This window comes from Macaca thibetana, chromosome 18 (genome assembly GCF_024542745.1).
Source record: "Macaca thibetana thibetana isolate TM-01 chromosome 18, ASM2454274v1, whole genome shotgun sequence".
NCBI classification, from domain to species: domain Eukaryota; kingdom Metazoa; phylum Chordata; class Mammalia; order Primates; family Cercopithecidae; genus Macaca; species Macaca thibetana.
Window position 1 is genome coordinate 21,670,299 of NC_065595.1, and position 20,964 is coordinate 21,691,262.

Below are 20,964 nucleotides of genomic sequence, written 5' to 3' on the forward strand. Positions count from 1 at the left end.
TGAGCAACATGGCGAAACCCCATTTCTACCAAAAAGTACAAAAAGTAGCTGGGTATGGTGGCGCACGTCTGTAGTCCCAGCTACTCTGGGGCTGAGGAGGGAGAATCACCTGACCCCAGAAAGTCGAGGCTACAGTGAGCTGTGATCACACCACCACGCTCCAGCTGCACTCCAGCCTGGGTGACAGAACAAGACCCTGTCTCAGAAAATAAATAAATAAATAAAATTAAATAGAGAGAATGAGGCAATGTTTTAAAAGCTCTCAAAAGTGGTTTCAGCCCAGAGGCTGAATAGATTGCCTCTGGGGACCAGCCTCAACCCCCGTGTTTGGGGATGGGGGTTCCTTTGCAGGTAAAGGTAGACAAGCAAAACAACCTTTTTGGAATTCTTGCCCGTGACTATTCGAGTTACCCATGGGTAAGAGGACCGTCCAGATAGCCAGTGTTGAAATCAATCGCTGTCAAAGACTTTGATTTCAGCTGCGGCACAACCTCGCCATTGCACTAAAGGCTGCAAAAACCGAGCATGTAGCTTTCTGGAAGGCACTGGCCTGAGCAAAGCAGGTAGATGCGAGAGCAGCCAGCCTTGTCCTGAGAGGGCCCTGCCGGAGACCACGGGGTAGAGACAACCAAAGACTTTTCCAGGCCAGACCACTGAAGGATTGTTACTCATGCCACCCACAACACAGAGGCCATTAAGAGGAAAAGATGCAGAGTTAGAGATACTAGGCGGTGTTTGGGCCCAGCTGGGGCAAGTTGTATCTTGGTGGTTTAGGGTGTAGATTAGGAGTTATATTGCTTGGGTTCAAGTCTGGCCTCTGGCGGTACCTGGGTAGCCCTGGACAAATACCTTAGCCTCCGGGTGCCTCACTTTCCCCATCTGTAAAATGGGGGTGCTAATAAGACTCCTCTCCGCTATAAAAATGCAAAGCAATTTGAATGGCCTGTGGCCTAACACAGCTCTCATGGTTGTTAGTTACTGTTTTTTTTAATTAGTGTTTTTAAATAAAAAATGAGGCAATGCTTATGCCCAGTATGCTCATGAAATAAATAAAGAACTTGGTTCAGACACAAGAGCATTGTGTCTGAGTTGATACCAACCTAGTATTAGGAGAAAGAGTGGTGCTGGCGTCCACAGCCCCTCCTCTCTGAAGAACTCAGGGCCTCGGCAAGAAGGTAGGAGTCATCTGGTGATGGAGCAGGCGGGGGAGGTTCATCAGAGCTACCCTTGAGTCAGCAGCTAAATGGGAATCTCAGGCAGGTTTTGCCCACGCTGGGGTAGGTTCTGATCCCGCAGTCCCTTCCCAGCTTCGGAGGAGTTGCCACTGGCGGCCATCCTCTCCCCTCTCGTGCGGGGATTTTCTTTGCAGAGAAAGTTAGAAGAACAGGTTTCTGGAACACTGGCACCCCCCTTTTTTTTAAAGGTCACAGCTCCCTGTCCTAACTACAAATCAGTACTAGGTTATTGCATTGGAAGGGCCGTCGCCCGACGGGAAATAAATGCTTGACCAGCATATTCATCCGTTTATTAAGGACCTTGTTATTTTCCATGGTGACTCTGATAATGAATTCACTGAATATGTATCTAATGTGAATCCACCATGGGCACTAATCCTTATGAATCAACACAGATGATGATAAGAGACAGGAAAAATGATTCTCTTCCAGCATTTACCTTTTGGAACGGCAGCATTCAGAGGGCCAGCCCTTGACAACACCCTGCTTTTTTTTTTTTTTTTTTTTTTGAAACGGGGCCTTGCTCTGTCGCCAGGCTGGAGCGCAGTGGCGTGATCTTGGCTCACTGCAACCTCCACCTCCCGGTTCAAGCGATTCTCCTGCCTCAGCCTCCCGAGTAGCTGGGACTATAGGCGTGCACCACCATGCCCAGCTAATTTTTGTATAATTAGCAGAGACGGGGTTTCACCATGTTGGCCAGGATGGTCTAGATCTCTTGACCTTGTGATCTGCCCACCTCGGCCTCCCAAAATGAGCCACGGTGCGGGTCCTTTTTTTTTTAACTTACCACCTTCTAGTTGTTCGTTACGGGTTTCTAGCTGTGGACCAATTCCTTTAACCATCTATTCCACCATTAAGCACTCAAAGGTTTTTTATTTTGGTTTCTTAGTGTAAGCCACAGCAATATCATTGTTTAAAAATAACAAAAGTTGCCACCAGGAAGACACCAGATTAGGAAGTTCTCCTTCCTTCTTGTGGTGATGGCTTTTGTAAGACCCTGAGTCCTCGTCACTGTTTTCTAGCTGGTACACTTCAGACCCCTTGGCTGACACCTTGACTGTGCCCTACCTAGCAGTCTGGTACCCACCCTGCTACCCCCAAAGGAGCACAGATTTAATGCCTTCCCACCAGTTAACTGGTGGGGCAGGAGTTAGGATGAGGGGAGCAGTGACTTGGATCGTTATAAAAGAAATAAACCCTAATCTTTTTTAAAAAACTATTATTATTACTTTAGAGACAGGGTCTCGCTCTGTCACTTAGGCTGGATTCCTGTGGCAAGATCTTGGCTCACTGCAGCCTTGAACTCCTGTGCTCAACTGATCCTCCCACCTCAGCCTCCTAAGTAGCTAGGTCCACAGGCATGCGCACCACACCTGGCTATTTTTTTTTTCTAGAGATGGGGTCTTGCTATGTTGCCCAGGCTGGTCTCCAACTCCTGGCCTCAAGTGACCCTCCTGCCTCAGCCTCCAAACCTGCTGAGATTACAGGTGTGAACCACCATGCCAGGCCTGAGTAATCGTTTTTGATGTCCAAAGCTTAGTACAGAAACTATATTCACCAGGGACTTTACTACCATTTTCCCTCAACACTAGGCCCACCCGCACACGGAAGACAAACCTAGCTGCAATCCAGGTCTCCTCTGAGCTCGTTCGGCTGCATTTTCCACCTCTATCTCACATAGACAGGGGATCTATCCAAAGCCCAAACCCCTTGGCTAAACAAGCTTCAAATCTCCCACAGACCATCCATCATTCAGTTCTGCTGCCCATTTCATGCCCTTCCCGCCATCCCCCAATTTTCTTTGTGTTCAGTACAACAGGTTCCGGCAGGCTTAGGAATATTTAGATGTCCCCAAATCACCCATGAAGCTGGCCACTGCATGGTGTTGGAAGGACCCTCTAGGAAATGGCCCAGATGAGGAGGTGGGCTTGGTCGAGACCCGGACCAAGAGTTTCAGACTGTGAACCTGAACATGGTCTCAGCTTGGGCAGGAGCCAGCAGGCCCAAATGCACTGATGCGGGTTTGCCGTCAATACATACTTGCTAAATTTTCTCTCTCTCAGTTATCCACTTGGGTCCCAGGATACTGTTAGTAGTCTTGATTACTCACTGGTTGAAAAATTTGCTACCCAGCGGGCCCATCATCACTTCCTGGGTAGAGAATTAGCTTTTAAATATGCATTCTGTCATCCAAGCATCTGCTGGTGTCAAGGAGAGATGAGAAGCCCCTTGAATTCATGGATGTTTTCACCGTAGTATAATTTGAGGCAGTGGAGCAAACAAAGTCTCAGTATTGGTGATCTTGGTTTGGCTACGGATTACATATGTTTTGTAATGATGTACTCTTTTGTGTGACCAGCGCTGTGGAGTTATGCTATTTAATTTGTGATAGGCTCACACCACATCTGCAGTACTCTCACTTCCTACCCAATTGTTATGACCGCTTGGGACAGGGGCCTCATCCTTGTCTTGTTCTAATGTCTAGGCTGCCGCCCAGTGGCTGCCCTGGCTAATTACATATTAGCATGCTAATTGTTCATCACTGATACTGAGGTGATATTCAAAGGTCTCAGCCCAACCGGTGGGAATTGTTTCCTTGTTGCTTCTATTATCTTTTGCTAATGAGGTTGATATCAAACATCACTGCAATCTACTGGGTTATCTTCAACAAAGACAAGTGTGATAAAGGGGAAAAGATGGATGAATATTATTCAGCCAATAACTTATTGTTGAGGTGTCTTTTACGTTTTGGGGGCTTAGCCATAGTTTTTTGGATAATCCGGATTTTATTCTACTCCCTAATCCCTAGCTCTGATTTTGACTGGATGATCTGGTAATCATTTAAAAACATCTTTATTTGGCTGACATCCTATAGAATAGATTTCTACAATCCTCCCACCTCTCATCCCCTTTAGAAAAAATCTCTCAAGTTCTATTTCACTTTCAGTATTACAGGCTGAATTTTAAGTAATGGAAGCGAGCATTTTCTATTAGATTGATTTGTTAATTTTCCGACTATTTAGGCAAGCTACCGCTCCCCTCAGAAACTCAATTCTCACTTCCATAATTGGGGATAATAATTAGTATTCCTGTCTCTCAGGATTGTTATGAGAATTAAACGATATGAAATGGGAAAGTCTTTTGCTACACTGACCTTCAAATCTTCTGTTTCTAGCTCCGGTATTACTGAAAAAGATCCAAGCTGAGATGTTCCCTGAACACTCTGGAAATGTAAAATTAAGCTGCCAATTTGCAGAAATTCATGAAGATTCTACTATCTGCTGGACAAAAGATTCAAAGTCCATAGCCCAAGTGCAGAGAAGGTGCGATGTTTTTCCCTGGTTACTTTTCACAGTTGCTGCTTGTTTATTTCACAACATGGTTGTTAAAAGAAAAGAATAAATTATAGGACATGAAAAGGAAAATTGAAGCAGAGATTCCACACCCGCAATATTTAAAAAGATTAAATATTGGAAGACAAGTGTCTGTATGGGGAAATGATGGAGGATTCTTGCCTGGATTTTGCCACTATTGAGTTCTGGGGTTTTGGGAAGTCACACAACCTTTCACTACGTTTTTTAAATCAGGGAAAGGAACATGTCAAATGATATTCTAGGCTGAGGTTCTGTGGTCCTAAGATTAAAGAGCTCTCGTCTGTATGTCTGTGAATTTAACTTGGGTGTGTTTTCTGTTTCATAAATTCCCAGTAATCTGATAAAGGTCAAACAAAGCTTAGAAGATGAATAAAAACAACAACAGCAGCAATCTATGAGGTTACAGAAAAGTAACAGCTATTGAGGGTGACCAGCAGCCATCATTAATATGGGAACACCTGTTTATTTCTGGGTCTCTGTGATTTTTATTTTTATTTTTGAGACAAGGTCCTACTCCCATTTCCCAGGCTGGAGTGTAGTGGTGCAGTCATGGCTCACTGCAGGCTCCACGTCCTGGGCTCAGGTGATCTTCCCACCTCAGCCTCCCGAGTAGCTAGGATTACTGGAGCACATCACCATGCTTGGCTAATTTTCTTTTGTATTTTTAGTAGAGACAGGGTTTTGCCATGTTGCCCAGGCTGGTCTCAAACTCCTGGCCTCCAGTGATCCACCTATTTCGGCCTCCCAAAGTGCTGGGATTACAGGAGTGAGCCACCGCGTCCGGCCATGTCCTTAAGATAATAAAGGAGAGAAAAATGAGGAGGAGAGAGATGAGAGTGAGAATCATTGCCAAGAATATCCCCTATGGAATGAACCAGATTAATGGCTTCCTTAAGTAGCTTTTCTTGGCAATAAATGCTTGTTCAAGTGAACTGATGAATTCGAGCTTCATCTGACACAATCTAGAAACAAATCACCTGGTTCGAAAGTCAACCCTCTGCCAAAGGGGTTCCCAGTTTAGCTCCCTAAGATATGGGAGGGGTCCTAATCCCCTTATTTTTGTCACCACTAGACTGAAAAAGTGAGAAAATCTGAGTTTTCTGTTTAATTAAACCATATATGTCTGCTTGGAACATATGTCTGGAAGCTATTTCTCAAATGTAACGATGGGATACTTGAGCTATGATTTCATTTCTACTAACATCACTCCAGAGCATTTAACTGGATTGTGATTGATAGAATAACCACTTTGCCTAAAATGTCACCATTACCCTGCCCGTCTTCGGTATGGCTTAAGAAGAATTATAATGGAAAAGGAATGGTTTGCTTTTTAAGTCAAGGAAGTTCCCTAGAGCTTCACTTAAAAAGGTATTAATACTAATTATTCATTTTAAATTATTTTCTGAAGCTGTCAGCCAAGAACAATTAACCAGCATTTTCACTGTTTTTCCATTCATCAGCCTTGCTCTGAGCTCAGAATTACCACTTGAATATTTGCACATCCCTTTTCCATTTGATACATATTTACCATAAATCTGACTTTCCCCTGGGGAGCATATGTCATTAGTAAGCATTCTACTTACCGATGACGCGTGGCTAAGGCCTTTGATTGCTAGTGATGTTTGCTTCATTTCTCCTTGGTGATAGTGTCTGGCTTAGTTGAACCCATCTGCTTTCTCCATGCAAACACTTGAGAATATTTAGGAGTCATAACTCATTTGTTTATTGAGAGAACATTTACATTATTTCAAGTGGGTTTTCAAATGTTTGCTAATTTCTCTCATGCCTACTTCCAGGCCAGCGTTTCCCTTCACTTGTGCCTCCATGCAATGTGTCACTGTCCTTGTATCATTTTCAAAGAGTTGAAATCTCTCACATATAATGTCAACCTGGAGCAAAGGTCTTCTTGCACTTACTAAATCATGAGGGAACCTGTACAATGGCAAGATTGTTCAAAGGAGCATTTAAGGAATGAAGATTTAGATAGTCAATCAGGTAAAGGAATGCGGAAATACATTTTGAAATAGATGTAACACTGGTTAATGTTTGACAGGTAATAAACTTTGAGAGTTATCTTTTCTATTGCACAGAAACCTAAAAGTTAACCTGTAACTTTTAGGTTACAGGTTCTATGTAAATGGTTCTATGAGTGGGTTCTGTGTAAATGGGAAATAGCAAAGCATTCTCCTTTCAGTAGATCATCCTCAAGTGATCCTGTTGAACAATGACTGTGATCCTCCTCCTGTCTTTGTCCGCAACTTTTGGGTACTTTCCTTAACAGGCTAAAGTGTGGAAATTAGGTGTCAGAAGACATTCTTGTGGTTAGGGCAAGACTAATATACTTCAAAGAAACCAATAAGAAGAAAGTGGTAGCTTGGTTTGAGTCTCTGTGTAGCAGTGGCATGTCTTGGCTCCATGGAGACTTCAAGGTGGCACCCTCTGGTGCTATTTGGCCATCAATACCTTCTTGGTAACCAGGAACCCATTCTCCACTCTGGGGAGAGACGTCCTTCTGAGTTCCCTGGGCTTTTGAAAGTGCAGCTGTCCATGTGGAGTGGCTCTGCTGATAGCTGAGCAAGGTCATGGAGCACAGGTCATGTTGTTCCTGCTGGGAACCAGTGGATGAGGAGCTGGCTGCTGGGATGGCAGGATCTCCTTGGATGGCCCTGAGAGAAACAACCCGAGGGCTTCTCAGCCCAGACTGAGTGGCAGGTGGGAGTGCTGCCAAGCCCTGGCTCCTTAGGGCTGGTGATGGATGATGGGGTCTCTCAGAGAAGTCCCCACGCTAACTACCCTCTCCCTGCAGCCAATTTCATTCTTTGTGTTCCTCTGATCACACTCTGGCCATGGGCTTCTTTTGCATTTGTCTGCACAGCTAATCACCACTGATGTTCTGCTGTCTGTGGCCATTTCCTAAGGTAAAAAGATTTGTCCCTTACAGGGACAGTGGTAGAAAAAAGGCACTCTTGGTAAAAAAAAAAAAAAAAAAAAAAAAAAAAAAAAAAAAAAAAAAAAGGCACAAGGTCACTTGTTTTTGCTTTCTATAGCTGTGCTGGTATTTTCTGTTTGTCCATTTCCTCCCAGATTAGAAGACCCTCAAGGGCAAGGACTATGCCTTTTTTTTTTTTTTTTTTTCCCCATCATTGAATCCCCCAGTACTAAGCACAGAGCAGATACTCCACAAATGCTGGATAGAACTCTTTGGGACTTCCGAGATAGTTTTGTTTCATGGAGAAAGCACACTAATACTACTGTTCCCCACTAATACTACTGCTCACCATGAAGTAATGACTCGTGACCACTCTCAGGACTGGGCTTTTTGCCAAAGCTTCACACGCTGGTGTCAGTTACTCCTTATGACACATCTGAGCTGTGATCTTGCTCGTTCTGCTTTCACAGAGGAGGAAACTGAGGGTGAGAGGCTGCATAGTACACCTGAGGTCAGCCTCAGGGTTGGGATCCAGACCTTTCTGACTCCTATATGTATTCCCTCTAGAAGAAAGCCTTGGGTGGGGACCATGGGTCAAGCCAGGAAAAACGGTCTTCATGGTTCTGGGCCAAGTATCGGAGAATTTCTAGGCTGGAAGGAAGATGTTCACGGGACAGTTCTAGTTCAGCCCCCAGCCCTTCAGGTAGCCCTTGCCTGCCCCTTTCAATGACAGAAAGGCTGTGCCGATCCTAGAGCTTTGAAGAAGGACTTTCCACAAGCCTCCTCTGTGGCCCGCTCAGTGTTTTATTGCCCTCTCCGGAAATCTCCCCGTTATAACTGGACTTGTTCACATCCAGTTTTAACCATACAATGGGAGATGTTCAGAGCCTGCAGGAATGAAGGAAGTTGAATGATTTCGTGAACTTCGTTTTAAGCCACTGGTATATTCCAGGGAAGGAATGTATATACTGGAGGCTTAAAGTCTATTGAGAAAACAACCAATAATGAACACTTTTTTTGAACATGCAACTGAGACAAACTCAAGCTCGGTGAATTTTTGTTGTTAAACGATGAAACAAACCCAAGCTAAAATGTACACCACACACATGTATACACATAAACACACAGAATCTTGGTGAATGTTTAAACAAAGTTCATTTTAAAGAACAAAACCAGAACAACATTTGAGTATCCTCTTTTTTTTTTTTCTGTAAAGTAAGTTTTTTGTTTGAGATTTTGGAATAAATATGTGGCTCTACCTATATTTCAGATTATCCCAGACTTGAGGGCAGGAACCATAATTTACCTGGGGAGGCAGCTTAATGAGGTCAAAATCATTTGCTTACATTTTTCTATGTCTCAGTTTCCTCATCTGCAAACTGAGAACAGTAAACGTAGTTCTCTCATTAGGTTGTTCTGAGGACGTCATGAAATTGATCTTTATGTGATTTGGCACAATGCCTGGTACATACCAAATGCTCAGTGCACATTGGCTCTCAGCATCATCATCACTGTCATCATCACCACCAACACGACCACCACAGCCAGTTTTAGTTTTCATAGCACAGTGACTGAAACTCAATAACACTGGGTGGGTGACTAGTTGGACGGTTGGTACCTCACTAGGGGAGTACAGGACACTATTATAAAGGGGTCCTCAGTCATGAATCCTTAGGTAGCATGAAGCTAAGAACCCCCTTTTCTCTTGTTTCTTGTTGTGTAAGTTTGGGTTTGGAGTTATCAGACTTTCCGTCAAGCACAGGACGCCCGGATTAGTCACATAATTGAGCTGAATTCTGAGCAGAAATGTTAACAACAGCTCCCAGAATTCACAATTTCAATTCTTGGCTCTACTCAGGGCAGTTAAACCTACTGAACATTTCTTTGTGTTCATACTGCTTATTGGAGTGAGCGTGTTAGCCAAAATGTAATGACTCTCCTCTGTGGAGACATCAATTATTTAAACAGCGGATCGTGATTTTGCCCCTTGGGCAGCTCATTGGCTGAAAACATGTGAGCAGGGAAGCCTTCGCTTCTTTCTTCTTAAATATATTAGAAAAAAAAATGCAACCATAGAATGATGAAGTGTGTCAATGTGAATATTCCTCATTATAGTGCAGGGGACAACTCCACTGTTTCCTTTGCCATCGTTCAAGCCAGTCTGAAGGACCAGGGCCTCTATTACTGCTGCATCAAGAACAGCTATGGAAAAGTGACTGCTGAATTTAACCTCACAGCTGAAGGTAGACCACAGCTTTTCAGTTTTCAGTGAAAACCACTAGCCCCTGCCCGTTCACAATGGACATTTGTACTGAAGCCATTCTCTGCTTTGTCTTCTTCTAGTTCTCAAACAACTGTCAAGTCGCCAGGATACTAAAGGTAAGTCAGTTGGGGTTGGCCTGCCAGAGGAAATGGGCTTGCCATAAAGCATAAAATAGCTCCCGGAGTAAAGGGTAGAAGCAGTAATCCTATGGACTCTTCCAACTGAGAAGGAGAGCTATGGCGTGACTTGAGAAAAGAATGACAATTCATGAGCCAATTCAATGTGAATGTAGGGCCATACTTCCTATTGTAAGTTCATTAAACTATAGATATCCAGAATTGGATGGTACACTATAGCAGGGGAGTTTTGGGGAACACGTAGAGGGGGAGTTTGGATTTGACTTTTCCCTTTAAACATCGGTCTTGCATTCAGCCCTTCTGCATGGGAGTTTTCAGCTGCTGGGACTTATACAGCTTGTTTTGTTTCTTCAATTTTCTTTTCAGTTTGACTAGCTGAGCAGATTCCCAAAGACAGCCAGGTGTCTGGAGAATCATTCCATTCGTTTGTGTCTTAATGAAAAGAAAAGATGTGTTTCTCTGCTTTCTTTTGGCACCTGGTGTTAGCCACAGCCTAACACTGCTGTTTATGAATGCTCGTGCTGTCCCTGGGCCACCCAGTGAATTTTCCACAGTTTGGTGGAATCTGTGTTTGCCGTGTCTTCCCTCTTAAGGAGAATTACTCACCCACCTACGCCCACCCATGCCCACCCTTGCCTGGTGGTGTGCTGGGGTAAATATTTAACAACATGCCGAGGGTTGGGGAAGCTCTGAGTCCTACAATTTCCATGATGTAAATTCAGTGTGGCCACTTTTAAACCACCAGTGTGACATCACACATCATGGAACTGGAAAGAGCTGCCTGTCATCAGCTCTCAGGAGCTGCAGGAGGCCAGTTCCACACACCACGGTGGTCCAACCTCACCCCATGTGACCATGACTTTCAGCACAGGGGAGGATCCACTGTCAGTTTTAGGAGAAATATGGATAAATTCTGACAGTTAATTGAACTAGCATCTTAAAGATTTATTGCATGTACTGATTTTTAAAACAAACAGAATGCCTGAAATCTCTGCAGAAACAAGTAATAAAAGTAATCAAAATGCAGTCACATCCAGTGTATCAAAAGCAAGAAACTGAGATCTCAACTTAAAAATGGTCTAGCAATAGGCCAGGCGCAGTGGCTTACGCCTGTAATCCCAGCACTTTGGGAGGCCAAGGTGGGTGGGATCATGAGGTCAAGAGATCAAGACTATCCTGGCCAACATGGTGAAACCCCATCTCTACTAAAAATACAAAATTAGCCTGGCGTAGTGGCGCATGCCTGCAATCCCAGCTACTCAAGAGGCTGAGGCAAGAGAATGGCTTGAACCGGAAGGTGGAGGTTGCAGTGAGCCGAGATCACACCACTGCCCTCCAGCCTGACAACAGAGCAAGACTCCATCTCAAAAAAAAAAAAAAAAAAAAAAAAGAAAAAGAAATGGCCTAGCAAATATTGTGATATTAACCCAAAATAGTAAACTTAAATACAAGCTCTTCACAAACCCACTCAGATGCTAAATACCCATCTTTAGTGTGTACATACGTGTGTTATAATTTAAAATCCTTCCTCCATTTCTGCTCTCATCTCCCCAGAAGGCAAAATATGCAAAAGAATCCCCTTCCTCCTTTAGAAAATAAAGACTCTCAGAAGGGAGTCTCTGTTTCATCAGCTTCTCAGCATTGATTGGCATTCACATCTCAGACACTTGCTATGGTTTTATTGGTTTAGGTTTGCATAAGCTCATTTCTCAAGGATTACTTGAGAGACCCCAGTGGGGATGAGCTACTGGCCATTTGGTGGAAATGGTACCACCGCTGTAGCCCAGTGACTCCAGCCACAGAGCTTGTGTCTGAACCCTGATGACATCACCTTCTCCCGGTTTCTGGCCCCATTGTTACTGGGGGTGTCAGTTTCACTGACTCACCCGGCTGGGGAAGTAATTCTTGGCCCCTCCCTATCCTTGTACCTTCAGATAAAGAAGCCGAAAATTACTTTTATGTTATTTCTTTGAGACAGGGTCTCACTCTTTCGTCCAGGCTGGAGTGCGGTGGCACAATCATAGCTCGCTGCAGCCTCGGCCTCCTGGACTCTAATGATCCTCCTACCTCAGCCTCCTGAGGAGCCTGGGCTACAGGTGCTCACCACTGCACCCGGCTGATTTGGAAAATTACTTTTAATCACAATTTTTTTTTTTAATGTAGAGGACTATCTTACTAAACAGTTTATTAATTTAATTCTCTATAGGAGGAATAAATAATCTTTTACAAGGTGGTCTCTAATTTAAAAACTAATAAAGCTAAGCTTATGAGAAAGTTGGAAATGAATCATGGACAAAATGAAGCCCAATTTAATGATGTTATTATGTTTTATGAATATATTTGTGGATTACTTTTTTGCATCTCGGAGCAGTCTTTGTAACCAGTGGTTGCAGGTATCCTCATGGTTTCTCTGAGTTGATTTGTATTTCACAATGTATGGGTGTAGCAAGGAACCTCAGTGAGGCATTGGGATCTCCCAACACTCATCTGGTGAGTCTGTCTGGTGGATTCCAATGAGTCTCTCCTGATTCTTTTTTTTTTTTTGAGACGGAGTCTTGCTCTGTCACCCAGGCTGAAGTGCAATGGCAAGATCTCGGCTCACTGCAACCTCCACCTCCCGAGTTCAAGCAATTCTCCTGCCTCAGTCTCCCGAGTAGTTGGATTACAGACACCTGCCACCACACCCAGCTAATTTTTAGTATTTTTAGTAGAGATGGGGTTTCATCATGTTGGCCAGGCTGATCTGGAACTCCTGACCTCAGGTGATTCACCTGACTTGGCCTCCCAAAGTTCCAGGATTACAGGTGTGAACCACCACACCCAGTCTCTCCTGATTCTTTCTCATAGCACTGCCCCCTCTCAGGGATTTTAGGCAGCGTGGAGTGTGAGTCCTGGCAACAGATGGCTCTGCAAAGCTGCAAAGAAAGTTGCACCTTCTCCACAACCCGAGACTTGCACTGCTACATGCCTGCTTTTCCTGAGCCTCCCCTCAGGTGCTCAGTTCTCCGGTTACCTTCATTATTCTTACCAGGGAAGAAATTGTTCTAAAGGATGAATTCTCACCTCCATCTCTCACTTTAAAAGAGGTGCAAACTCTAACCAAGCGCACGCGCTCATTTCAGCCATCACTGCGGAAGACATTTTTGGACAGGCTGTCCTTTCAGATTTCTGCAGAGCTACAGAGTCTATACCTTCTGCTTCTGTAAAGGAAGGCCCAGTAGATGAGTTTCAGCTTGGAAAGTTCCACCTAGAACTCCAGCTCTTGCCCTGCAGGATTTTCAAGAGACAAAGAATAGGTCTAAGATTTCTTTTTTTCTTTCATGGCTTTATCTTTGTCAAATAAGCATTTCTGTTGGAAATGATAGACAGGGTTATTAATTTTACCACATGTAGTAATATGCAAACAAATTTTCCTTCCTACTTTCTAAGCATATGGCCTGGGCCAACGTTGATCTTCAGTTAATTAGATTTGCTGAATTTTAAAGCGTAAGGTGCACAAACATTTTACTTTTAATAATTAAATTTTAGAAATGTGAGGGTTTTGAAGGAAGACAGGATGTGACAGAGATGACTCATGTTCATTGGGCTCTAAGGTATGTACATATAACATTTCCTATAGTCTGTAAGTGGTATTAGAGGCCAAATTGCTAACATTAATCATATAATGGAACTGAGAAGGTGTGGGATACAGAAAAGCATTCTCTCTCTATTTTCTCACCTAATTTTTAAATTTAACTGTTAAAATAAAACTGTGCTTTTCTCCATAGATTAATTTGTTTTTCTTGGTTCTGTGACTTAGAGTAAAATCTGCGATCCAGGTATTGCCCAAAACTTTATCTGAGAAAATGTCCCATTTGCCTGTTTCCCTGCAGCCCCAACCCAGTTCTCTCCAGAAACCCAGGGCGAGTTACTCAGTAGGAGTTCCAGGGGAAGAAAAACAATTTATTCTTCAGTCTTCATAAGTTCTTAGTTGGAACAGATCCCTGTAACAAAAGAAGATTAGTGAGAGGAAAACAAACAGGTTGATGAGCATGTATCATTCATGTATACATGGGAGACACTCAAGAAGTGCTCATTTAAGAAGGGATTTGAATTCCAGCTTATACAGCATCTAAACAAAGAATGGTGCATTTTTCGAGAAGTGACAGGGCAGAGGGAAGGACTTTGGGTAGGTAAGGGCAGTAGCTTGTGGAAAGGCATTTCCACAGCCCTGGAAAATCTCCCAGCATCTGGATTCTCATTAATGCTTGTTAATGTCTGCTGCTCATCTCCAGGCTCATCAGGGGCTAAAGTTGTCTTCAGTCATGAACCTTTGTTCTTCCTGGTAGAAGGGGAGTAGAATTGTTTCTGTGTTTATAAATTTATGTCCTGATTTTAGGCAAATAGGGGGAAGGCAGAGAGCTTTCTTGCCTCTGCTGCTTCTTAATTGCCTTCAGCTCAACAATCCTTTTACCAAAGAGGCAGATTTGAGGGCGACATATTCAGATGTCCCATAGTCTTCTGCTGGCCTTTGTGAAAATGCTAGGAGCACCTTTAGGAATATCCTCTTTCTTCCAGAAGCTTCTAGCTCTTTACCTAGTTTTTCTGTTTGAAAATCCACCGAACCCCACTCCCTTTCTTTCTTTCTGGCAGTAACTAGGCCCTGACCTTAATCAATACCCTATCAGAATAGTTTCAGTCTCCTTATAGTTTTAATAGCTACCATCAGTCTCAAATCATATGATTTGAAATATTTTGAGAGGAGAAGAAAAATATTTCCTTAAGCATTGTATATAGAAACATGAAGTAAGATTTTTCACACAACCCATGATTTCTTTCTTCTTGTAAACATTCAGAAAGATGTCAGTTTTCATCAGTTTTGAGAAGTGGAAAGCATTTTAAAAATCCAAACAATCTTATTTCATTGAAAGCCACCTAATTTTCTTCTCTCAGTGAATGAGAAGTCTGATTGGGTCATCTCTAGTTTAAAATGGACCTTCCTGATTAAATTCACTGTCATCTCAAACACGTGTAGAATCCACTCTGAAAAGAAAACAGCTGCTAGAAAACTCAAAATAATTCTTTTTTCTTTTTACAAATAAATCCAAAATGATTCTACCTTTTTCTCAATTTCTCTTCAAAGGCCATTCTTCTTACTATTTTTTTGTTTGTTTGTTTGTTTGTTTATTGCTACCTGTTTCTTTTACTTATCGCATGCTTTCTCAATGGAGGCAGTATTGCTCCCAAGAGGACCAACGCTGGTTCTTGGCAGGCAAAAAAAGTTACTCTTTTTCTGTATCAAGCACAGATATACATATGGTACATAAACAGTATATTTGTGGTATTAAGCTTTCATGGCAGGCAATTAAATTCCAGCAAAGATTCTGGGGTTGGGGGGGCAATAATGAAAAAAAGGTGGATCCGATACTATCAGATCTTATCATTGGTCTTTCTTCCCTCCTCTACACTTACCCATCTTTTCAACTTGCCTTTTATTACTTTGCTTGGTTCCACTTATATTTTCCAGGTCTGTCTAGAATTCTTTTCCTGATCTTTCCAGTTTTGCTCCAACCCATCTCTCACTGATGTTCCCACATTCTCATTCAATGACCCGTCTCCTCCTCACCAACCCACTCATCTCTTCTTTTAGCTATGCTTCTTTTGAAGGGTAAGTGTGGCTGCCCCCTCTTGGTTCTGCAGGTCAGCCTTGTCATTGTCCTTGTGTGGGGACCCTCCCCATGTGGAATTAGCTAAGGAGCAGGACTGGGAGGTATTCTTTCCAACCAAAGCTGTGCTGTGTTTCAGGATGCGAAGAGATTGAATTCAGCCAACTCATCTTCAAAGAAGACTTCCTCCATGACAGCTACTTTGGGGGCCGCCTGCGTGGTCAGATCGCCACGGAGGAGCTGCACTTCGGAGAAGGGGTTCACCGCAAAGCCTTCCGCAGCACGGTGATGCATGGCCTCACGCCCGTCTTCAAACCTGGCCATGCCTGTGTGCTTAAGGTGCACAATGCCGTTGCCTATGGGACCAGAAATAATGATGAGCTCATCCAAAGGAACTACAAGCTCGCTGCCCAGGTGGGTCCATCTGCCCAGAGGCTGTCGCTTCTGGTGTGAGAGCCACCCGTTGATAAGACGAGATGAAAATCAGACTCAGGATTCATGGGAGTGTCTTCAAAAGGGTGTTTTTCCTCTTTAGGGGTTTCAATTGAATCTAAGTGCTGGAGATCACTTCTCAGTTCTCAGGAGTAATTTCCTGGCCTTATGCCAGCTACTGGGGACTCAGCCAATGCCTAGAGACACCTCACCAGTTCTAACCTGAGATGTAACTGATTTTGTTTCTAAGAAGCCCTATGAGATCCCTGGGGGGTTGAATCTACTTGGACCTAGGATGATATGGAAAGTGGGGGTTCTAAGCTACACTAGATGCCTGGGTCCCCGGGAACAGGTAACATCAGCACTAGTTGCTGGAGTGTTTTGTTTGGGTTTGTTTGTGGAGAGGGAGAGGGGTGGGGTATATCCAGGAGAGTCAGCATTGGTCTTGTTTTCTGCCTTCCTGAGTTTGGTTTAATGTTAGCGTATAAAACAGGAAGAGAGACAGACACAAGGCCCTAGCTGAGTTCTCATTTCTCTGTGTTATCGAATCATAGAACTCGAGGCGAGAGGAGAGGGCAGGAGAGCCTTAGCTTCTCTCCATCCTTCCTCCTCCTTTCCACATATATGGTCCATATATTTCACTCCCTCTTTGTTTTTTGCTTTTGGAGACAGGGTCTCACTCTGTCCCCCAGGCTGCAGTGCAGTGGCATGATCATGGCTCCACAGCAGCCTTGACCTCCTGGCCTTAAGCAACCCTCCTGCCTCAGCCTCCTAAGTAGCTAGGTCTACGGGCGCATGCCATCACGCCCAGCTAATTTTTATTTATTTATTTTTTTCAGACACAGGGTCTCCCTATGTTGCCCAGGCTGGTCTTGACCTCCTGGAGGGCTCCAAGTGATCCTCCTGCCTCTGCCTCCCAAAGTGCTGGGGTTACAGGCATGAGCCACCACCGTACCTGGTCCACGCATTTCACTGTGAAATTGTGAAAGTTGGGTCTTTCACAAGCTATGTGCCCCTTTAAAATGTTTACCATAAACATTTTAAACAATTAAAACCATTTAGGCCGGGCGCGGTGGCTCAAGCCTGTAATCCCAGCACTTTGGGAGGCCGAGACGGGCGGATCACAAGGTTAGGAGATCGAGACCATCCTGGCTAACACGGTGAAACCCCGTCTCTACTAAAAAATACAAAAAACTACCCGGGCGAGGTGGCGGGCGCCTGTAGTCCCAGCTACTCCAGAGGCTGAGGTAGGAGAATGGCGTGAACCCGGGAGGCGGAGCTTGCAGTGAGCTGAGATCCAGCCACTGTACTCCAGCCTGGGCGACAGAGTGAGACTCCGTCTCAAAAAAAAAAAAAAAAAAAAAAACCATTTAAAATATTAAAATCCATAGGTTAAACTCAGATGAATCTCTCAGGTACAGCCAAGCACTAAGCATCGTGATCCCACAGCAATGTCACGTGGGACTCTGTGCTTCTGAAGGCAGCTCTGCTCTCTGAATATAGGATTCTGTCCATTGTATTCCTTTCTCCTCCCAATCCACCCCTCTTTTTTCTTTTCTGAGTATTCCCTCTATCTCAAATATGACACAGTCTTGGAAAATCTCCCAGCATCTGGATTCTCGCTCAGAAAAGCCCCACAGCATAGGATGCAGAATCCACTTAGCTTTTCCTAAGGCAGAAATCTTGTGCTGTTCATTATGACTACTTCAGTTACACCTTTGAAAAGGGATTGCAATGGCAGATCTCACAGGAAACCCAGTAGTGCCCCAAGTGCCACCCGATGACATGATGAGGGGCCAGTCCCCTTAGTTCTGGGGTGAATTTCAGCCATGCTGGCTCGAGAAATTTTATAGTTCTGGGACACCTGGTCCCGGAGACCACTTGACCTCCACCGGGATAGTTTCTTCATGTCTCAGAGCTCTTCTGTAGGTGGCCAACTCTAGGTTCTAATAATTGTTGCCTCTGCAACCCCAACCAGGGGATGGGCTAGTCAATTCATTGGCTTTACCTTACTGGGAAATCTCCTGAATAGTCTTACTGGGCGATGCTGTCTGAATTTCCTGTAGTCACTGGGGCTCTCTATGTATTTTGGTGATATAGGAATGCTATGTTCAAAATACTGCCAGGTATTATGCCAAGATCTACGCTGCTGAAGCACAGCCTCTGGAAGGCTTTGGAGAAGTGCCTGAGTAAGTGTATTTACCCTGCCTTGTGTTACACTCCTGACTCACTGGGGACTGGGAGGGATGAGAGGGTGAGAAGGAACAGTAGGGCAAGTGTTTCAGCTGGTCTCTCAGTCTGTAAGCTCCATGAGGGCTCACATGGCTGCTATCCTACCCCTTGCTGGGTAGGATATTTAATATTATATAATAATAATATATTTAATATTTAAGAAGATAAATATTCTTTAAATAAATGAATGGATGGATGGGTGTATGGATTAATCCATCCAATACACGAATCTACCATGTTAAATAAAAAAGAAAGGATATCTACTCTCATAGCTATTACATTGTCTAAACAGTAAACAAATATAACAGAACAAGAGATATCACAAGGCAATTAGTCCCATGATGAAAATAAAATATGGCAATGTATTACGGAAGAGTGGATTGGGTGATCTGAAACATAGTAACATAGTACCCACTTCCTGGAATCCTCCAGAGACAAATCACACCCACTTTTATCTACTCTTTGCCTAAATATTTACTGGCCCAAGCAAATTTTGGGGAGCCTGGAGCTTGCGTTTGCGGCACTGTTTGTCTGGCTGAGATCGTATCTGCACGCTTAAATGGACAGAAAAAGGGCTTAGCTAGTGCATGTTGGAACTTTTTACCTATCAGTAAAAACTGGGAGAAGGAAGAAGGAAGAAATTCTTGTCTGCATTGCCCCTGTTAACTCACAAAATGGGAAAAATCGTTTCCCTTAGGTGGTACATTTGGAAGACCATGGGTAAAGCATAACACTTTCTGCTCTTTCTCAAGAAATGCTTAACACACTTCAGTACACACTTACAATTGCTTTTCTGTTAATTACACAGACAGCCATCTGGACTGAGTTAAGCTTTCACGATATGGAAACTGGCTCCTTTTTCCCCCAAGCCCCGCTTTTCCCAGTCTCCGTCCTCTTAAGTTTTCTTCAAAAAAGAAAAGATTTAACCCACAAGTCAACCCTACCACACACAGAACCACAGTGTCCTCCAACAGGGACAGACCCAAGTTTTGTGTGGCTTGACTCTTATGCAATTTGGGCTTCTTTCTTTCCTTTCTTTCCTTTCTTTCTTTTTTATTTTTTGTAAGAGACAGGGTCTCCCTCTGTTGTCCAGGCTGGAGGGCAGTGGTGCAATCACAGCTCACTGCAGCCTTGACCTCCCGGGCTCAAGCGATTCAGCCTCCCAAGTAGCTGGGACTACAGGTGCCCACCACCATACCTGGCTAATTAAAAGCATTTTTCTTGTAGAGACAGGGTCTCTGTATATTGCCCAGGCTGGCCACCTACAACTCCTGGCCTCAAGTGATCTTCCTGCCTCGGCCTCCCAGAGTGCTGGTGTTATAGGCATGAGCCATCATGCCTGGCAAATTTGGGCCCTTTTTAAAGAAAAGAACACAAAATTATAAATATCAGGATTGATCTAGGGACTGGGAAAGGGCTCATGCAAGTGAAGGATCAGGAGCTGATTCATTTGCTGCATTAGCATCATGGTAAATAGGCCACTGCCTTAAAGATAGGTTAGGACATTTTTCTAGCTAAACCATTTTTCCATTCCTTACGAGGGGAGAGTTTGTGACCCCATGAATGCTGATGGCACATGGGAGGAGTAAGGGGCCTCAGAAGGGCCTCTGGGCCAGACTCCAGGTTTATGGAACCTAAATCGGAGGACTCTACAGCCAGAAAACACACCCCACCCCACCCCCCACACACACACAACACTCACCATACACACAAACACACACACACACCACACAAACAACACTCACCATACACACAAACACACCCACCACAACACAAACACACTGCAAACACCCCCCCCACACACACACAAACAACACTCACCATACACACACACACACCACACAAACAACACTCACCATACACACAAACACACCCACCACAACACAAACACACTGCCAACACCCCCCCCCACACACAAACAACACTCACCATACACACAAACACACACACACACACCACACAAACAACACTCACCACACACACACACACACACACCACACAAACACTCACCATACACACAAACACACACACACCACACAAACAACACTCACCATACACACAAACACACCCACCACAACACAAACACACTGCAAACACACCCCCCACACACGCCACACCCCCCACACCACACATACACACCACACACATTACATACACACACACCACACATACAACACACATACCACACACACCACACACACACAACACTCACCATACGCACAAACACACCACACACCAAACCACACACCACACACACCCCCACACAAACACAACACACACCACATACAAACAGACCACAAATACAACACACACACACCACACATACAACACACACACCACACACACCACACACAAACACACAACACTCACCATACGCACAAACACCACACACAAACTACACACCACACACACCCCCACACAAACACAACACACACCACATACAAACAGACCACAAATACAACACACACACACCACACATACAACACACACACCACACACACACAACACAAACACACAACACTCACCATACGCACAAACACACCACACACACCCTCCCACATAAACACAACACACACCCTCCCACATAAACACAACACACACCACATACAAACAGACCACACATACAACACACACACACCACACATACAAAACACACACCACACACACACCACGCACACCACACATACAACACACACATATGTATTACACACCCCCCC

General features: G+C 44.1%; 1 protein-coding gene across 5 annotated transcripts in view; it reads left to right on the top strand.

The window, feature by feature from the left end:
* The window catches only part of ALPK2 (alpha kinase 2), a 144,063-nt gene that overhangs the window by 94,227 nt on the left and 28,872 nt on the right, over positions 1–20,964 (top strand). For 4 of the 5 annotated variants that reach the window (XR_007721299.1, XM_050768010.1, XM_050768012.1 and 1 more), the window contains 5 exons: positions 4,411–4,558; positions 9,654–9,781; positions 9,882–9,917; positions 15,723–15,997; positions 18,116–18,204. Coding sequence is in view for 4 of the 5 variants with exons in the window: in XM_050768010.1 (XP_050623967.1) it covers positions 4,411–4,558; positions 9,654–9,781; positions 9,882–9,917; positions 15,723–15,997; positions 18,116–18,204 (676 nt within the window). In the remaining variant the exon portion in view is untranslated. Of the gene's footprint in view, positions 1–4,410; positions 4,559–9,653; positions 9,782–9,881; positions 9,918–15,444; positions 15,585–15,722; positions 15,998–18,115; positions 18,205–20,964 lie in introns of those variants that run through there. The other variant, XM_050768013.1, reaches the window with a different exon arrangement.